The sequence below is a fragment of the Microtus pennsylvanicus genome, chromosome 13 (genome assembly GCF_037038515.1).
Source record: "Microtus pennsylvanicus isolate mMicPen1 chromosome 13, mMicPen1.hap1, whole genome shotgun sequence".
Taxonomy (NCBI): domain Eukaryota; kingdom Metazoa; phylum Chordata; class Mammalia; order Rodentia; family Cricetidae; genus Microtus; species Microtus pennsylvanicus.
Window position 1 is genome coordinate 49,709,438 of NC_134591.1, and position 6,000 is coordinate 49,715,437.

Consider the following 6,000-nt stretch of genomic DNA (forward strand, 5'->3'; position numbering starts at 1 on the left):
TTCTAGTATGGTTACACTATGGAAAATTATACAACAATAAAAAAGCAAAGTATTTCTAAAAGGAACTGACACAGAAGAGATGCTCAGAAATCATTTGACTGCTGGGCAGGGGTGGCACACACCTTTAATCTCAGCACTCAGGAGGCAGAGGCAGGCGGATGTCTGTGAGTTCAAGACTAGCCTGGTCTACAGAGCAAGGTCCAGCACAGAATCCAAAGCTACAGAGAAACCCTGTCTCAAAAAAATAATCACAGGAAGGAAGGAAGGGAGGGAGGGACGGACGGAGGGGTCATTTGAATAAGATAATTCAGTAATGAAGACTACAAACTTCATGAAGGGGAGATGGGGTTCAAGACAGGGTTTCTCTGTAACTTTGGAGCCTGTCCTAGAACTTGCGCTATAGACCAGGCTGGCCTCCAACTCAGAGATTTACCCATTTCTGTCTCCCAAGTGCTGGGATTAAAGGTCTGCGCCACCGCTACCTGACCCATGATTTTTATTTACATAGGTATTAGCTAAAAAGCAATCTATGGTTCTAAGGGTGGGAAGTCTGGTTAACTTTGGAGAAGGGAAGTAAGTAGAGGAGTTAGGAAACATTTTGGGAAGTGGAGATGTTCTCCACCTCCATGTGAGCAGTGCACATACTGGGTACATTAGTCTATAAAATTCATAGACTGTGGTCTACAGAGTGAGTTCCAGGACAGGCCCCAAAGTTACAGAGAAACCCTGTCTTGAAAACAAATAAACAAATAACTCATAGGTTGAATGAATCTTAGATCTGTGCACAAAACTAAGTCAAATCTCAATTTCAAAAGCAAGTCAAATCATGACCTTAAAGGCAGTTTGGGGAAAGCCTAAGTATACAAACCATAATATCAAGATTATATATATAAAGTAAAGAAATTGAGACAGAATACAAACTCAGGAAGGTTGTTGGTAAGGCAACAAGATAATGTATATTAGGAGAAAGGAAATTAAGAGCACTGGCTGCTCTTTCATTGGCCCTGGGTTAAATTCCCAGAAACCACATGGTGGCACACAACTATCTATAGTGGGATCTGATGCCCTCTTCTGGCATAATGGCATACATGCAGATTAAGCACTCATACACATAAAGTAAATAAATAAATCTTTAAATATAAAAAATTTAAAAAAAAGTTTTTGTTTTCCAAGACAGGGTTTCTCCATGTATCCCTGGCTGTTCTGGAACTCAGAGATCCACCTGCCTCTGTCTCCCAAGTACTGGGCCTAAAGGCAAGCGCCACCACCACCAGGCTCTTTTTTAAAAGAGAATTAGAGCTGGAGAGATGGTTCAGCCTCTGGTTGCTTTTACAGAACCTGGGTTTAATTCCCAGCACCCTCATAGCAGCTCACACCTGTCTGTAGCTCCAGTTCCCAGGTAATCTGACACCCTAACACAGAGATAAGTGAAGGCAAAATACTAATGCACATAAAAACTAAAAAATCATTAAAATTTACTTAGAAAAAAAGGGAGATCAAGCAGCCTTGAGCACATCACTGAAGCATACAATAAAGTCAACTGCACCGGGTAAACTAAATCAGTAGAAAAGTACATTTCAAAAGTTTTGACTAGGTACTAGAAGCCATGGCAAAGCTCCAAAGCTCAGAGAATAAAACGTGGGAAAACAAAATCGGGGGAGGAGGGGTTAAAAACCGTAGGCTAACATAGTATAACTCAAAATATAATGATGCCAGAGGAAGCTTATTTTATATGAGGAGCAGGAGGCGGGAGACCCGTAACTGGGGTCTAAAGCAGAGCTATGCAAAAGCAATGCTGTCCCTTGGCGTACATTACTACAGAACATTTTTCCACAAATCTAACAAGATTACGGATCTTCCAACGTCCCTTTCTCGCCATTCTCCTTTCACTGAACTTCCACCGCTGTGAGTGGCAGTTTATCCTGATAAACTCTGACGACCTTTATTCCCTACTCATAAATACACGTACTGTTGTCTAATAAAGTATATAAACACATCCAGTCCACTCGGAAATCTCACAAGGACTTTCACATTTCTCTCGCTTTTCCCATTAACGAGAAAGCAGAGCCTTCACCCACGGGTTCTCTGTCCACAGCACCGGCCTCGAGATTGCACACGTGCAGGTATTTTTTTTTAAGGTGGTTTGTCATTGAGGAGATGGGTACTGAGGAGAATGTTAATGATTCTGGATACTTGCCTATAAAAGTATAATGACCACCAAATGCAAATGCCCCGTTTTTCTAAGTGTGGGTTTAAACTCTAAGAAAGTCAACACTATCAAAGTGGCATCCCTCCCTCAAACTACTAACTCCTCTAGATAATTTAATAAGTCTACTCTCTGCTGCTCATCCACCCTGTCTACATTCCAAAACCCCTTCTCTCCACCCAGACCCCGGGATGAGAAATGCCCCCCAAAAACCATCTTATTCATTCTTCCAACCCGCCCTTCCCCAAGTCCACTGCAACCCCAGGCCCTCACCTTCATTTCTCCACTCCCCTTTCCTCAGGCTCCTCAGACCTCCCACTCCTCCCAACCGACTCAGTCCCCACCCCTCACCGCCGCAGCCCGGTCCTCCCGCGAGGTCCCCTCCCCCACAGAGCCCACCCTCGCCCGCCGACCCCAGCCCGCCTGACCTGCTCCCTGCCGTCGGGCCCCGCGGGCCCGCTCCGCTCCTCCAGTCGCTGCCTCCCGGGCGGCGCTCGCCGGCGCGGGGGCAAGGGCTGCGGCTGGGGCAACTCGGTCGCCCGCGGAGCCGCATCCTCCCGGCGGGCGGGCGGCGGCTGCGGCCGCTCGCGGCAGCGACTCCGCTTCATCTCCGCGTCAGGGCCCCGCGGGCGTCAGCACCGCGACTGCGCCGGCCTGGCTCGACCCCGGGCCGCAGCGCTGCCGCGGCAAGCCCGGTCTACAGCCACCATGGCCCGGCGGGCGCTCAAAGACACCCGCACTCCGGCCCCGCGGCGTCTCCGCGCTTCCCGTGGACTCAGGCGCCGAGACCTACTCGGCGCGCCTCACGGAGGCAGCATAGCCACCGGCGCGCCCTCCACGCCCGGCACACGCTCGGCTGGCCACTCGCCGCCGCCGCCGCCGCCGCCGCCGCGGGCTCCGCAGCCAGCCGCCGGCCCGCCAGCCCGCCCGCCGCCCGGCCCGCCCCTCGCGCGCGCGCACGACCAGCCCGCTTGCCGCCCACAGCGCGCGGCCTGCCGCGCACGCGCTGGCGAACGGTCACGAAGACCCGCCCGCGGCCGCGCCGCGCGGTCTGAGGCGGAAGGGGGCGGGGCTCCCGATGAGCCCGCGGAGGCTGCGGGTCGCCTTGTAGTTCTTCCATTCATCCCTTTGGTGAAGGGCTTGCCGAGCCCGGCGCTGTGCGGGCTGAGGGTCCGAAAATGACTTCCAACAGGAAGGGCAAGACCACCACACTGTTTACCCGCACATGCTCACCTAGTTCGCACCTCACTCCTCAGGGACAAGTTAGCTCGCCCTCGTGAAACAGATAAGGAGGCTGAGGTGTAGGAAGAGGAACCTGGTCACCAGCATATCAACAGGCACATTAGACAGATTCCAATGCTTGTCCCTCTGTCCTGTTTACACTGTCTTTGACCAGACAGTGTATAAAGTCCTGTAAAAGAACTGATGCATTCCTTCGGGATGCAGGGACTAAAAAGGCTTCCGGAAGATATGGGCTTCCCACTGACAATGAAGTCATCTTGTTGCCACGGTCCAGCCCACTGCGGCCTGGGCGGCCTGGGCGGCCTGACCTGCCCCTTCCAATGACTCATCTGCCTAACAACACGTGGCAGACAGCTCAGCCATGCCTGGCCTCCTTCTGGCTTCAGCTGGTCTGCCACAACGCTGTTTTTCCTCTTTGACCTAACCAGAGTTCATTCCCAGAAGCCTTTCCTGCCTGTTTCTTCCATTTGTCATCGGCCTCCTCCCTGAATCCTTTCTGAGTAGAAATAATGGATAGCACAATGGCGCCTATTGGGTTCCAGACGCCACATTCAATTCATATACACAGGAAGAAGAGGTCAGTAGTTTCCATTTACACTGGAGGGAACAGGTTAAGTTATAGTGCAGAGAGGACTCAATCCTTGGTCTGTGAGAAACCAGAACCCACAAACATAACCAATGTGTTGAAAGACCCATGAAGCATGCTTCTGCTTTCCCTGTCTCACCCAGCTCCTTCCCATCCTTTACCTCAAATAGAAACAGAAAGCCATCCTTGGCTCCTTCTTTCTCCTCATTCCCTCAGAGTGAAGAAGGCCGGTTGCACTATACCCTCACTATCTCTCCAATCAGCCTTCTCTTTCCATCCCATTGGCACTAACTCATATCCAGTTTTACCTTTCCTCACTTGTTGAAGTGGGGAAGTCTCCCAGCTAGTTCCCTTGCATCAAGTCTTATTCTTGCTCGGCGGTGGTGGCACACACCTTTAATCCCAGCACTCAGGAGGCAGAGGCAGGCAGATCTCTGTGAGTTCGAGGCCAACCTGGTCTACAAGAGCTAGTTCCAGAACAGGCTCCAAAGCTAGAGAGAAACCCTGTTTCAAAAAAACAAATAAACAAAAAGTCTTACTCTCTTAGGACCATCTTCCCAAAGGCCTTTATAAGAATCATCATAATACTTTCTTGTTTGAATAGTAAAATAAATCTCAAGTTAAAGTGTATACTTTCTAAGATCACAAGACCATCATCCAAAACCCAACCTCTGCCCACCTCTTCCTTCTATTAGCCCAGGCTGTGACCACTATTTATAGTTACCCCTGCTAGGGGATAGGGCCTGCACATTCTTGTTTACCAACAGAAACGCATGCTGAATCTGAAATGGCCATACAAGAGAAGGTTAAAATTCCTTTGCCTAGAGTCTTGAGCTATAGCTCAATGCTAGAGTGCTTGGCTACCATGCACAAGGTCTCAAGTTTAATCCTTAGGATCTTTTTTTAAAAAATGTTTTTGTTTGGGGGCTGGGAATGTAGCTCCGTTGGTAGCATGTTTGTCCAGCATACACAAAGTCCTGAGGTTGATCCCAGAACTATGTAAACAGAGTGTGTCAAGAGAATTCAAGAGAAGCATGAAACAGTCTCAAAACAAAATGCAAAAAACGAATTACTATGCACTCTGCAAAGCAATGTAATCCAATGTCTAGTGGTAGGGAAAAAAAGAAAAGACAAACTTGCCAAGCTCTGTTTGATTTGTTGGCCCTTTCTAAACAAACTCCTCTAGGCTTAGGCCAGTTCAGCTCTGCAAAGATCAGCCACCAACACAGCTTTGGGACCGGAGTCTCATCCTACCTTTTTTTGGTGTGTGTATGTTGTTCGCATATGAGCTTGTGGGCACACATTTGCATGCAGAGGCCAAAGGAGGACACCAGGAATCTTCCTCTATCACTTTCCCTCTTATTACCAGGAGTTAGGGCCTCTCACTAAATCAGACGCTTGCGATTCAGCACTTTCCTGATATCAGCCTATCTTTGTGCCCCAAATGCTAGGTTTATAGGCACATGCCAGTCATTCTTGACTTTTTGCATGAGTGCTAGGGATTCAAATTGAGCTCCTCAAATTTTCACTGAGCCATTTACTCAACCCCCAACAAATATTTGTTCTTGGCAACTGTGTGGGCCAACTGTGTGGGTCTTATGGTCCAAAGCTGTCCAGCTGGCCATCGCTGGGCTTGGGCATCCTCTGTAGACAGCTGAGAGTGATCTGTGGTGACTAGATCATCAGGCCACTCTCACACATCTGGCACTTGGCTCTAGCAATGGAAGCAAACAGGACATAGACACTGCGCATTCCATTAGGCATGCATGAACTTCTTCACATGGCAACAGTAGGAGGAATCCCAAGAGGAAAGCAAGACAAGATGAAAGTTCTTTTCAAGTCTTTGTTGGCTCCACATTGGTGACTGTGTCATCGCCAAAGCAAGTCATGAGTCACAAAGCAAGTCAATGTGGGAAGAGACAAAAGTTCCATGTCAAAGAGGGCCAGATTCAGGGAAGGGAAGAAT

The 6,000-nt window shown here is 49.3% G+C and overlaps 1 protein-coding gene across 12 annotated transcripts in view; it reads right to left on the reverse strand.

Moving 5' to 3' along the window:
• Mast2 (microtubule associated serine/threonine kinase 2) overlaps positions 1-3,519 on the reverse strand; it is a 115,349-nt gene extending 111,830 nt beyond the window's left edge. For 9 of the 12 annotated variants that reach the window (XM_075946955.1, XM_075946951.1, XM_075946954.1 and 6 more), the window contains exon 1: positions 2,635-3,157. In XM_075946955.1, the coding sequence (XP_075803070.1) occupies positions 2,635-2,759 (125 nt within the window). In that variant the 5' untranslated portion in view covers positions 2,760-3,157. Of the gene's footprint in view, positions 1-2,634; positions 3,159-3,439 lie in introns of those variants that run through there. The other 3 variants (XM_075946945.1, XM_075946944.1, XM_075946959.1) reach the window with 2 other exon arrangements.
• Between the last annotated feature and the right edge of the window lie 2,481 nt (positions 3,520-6,000).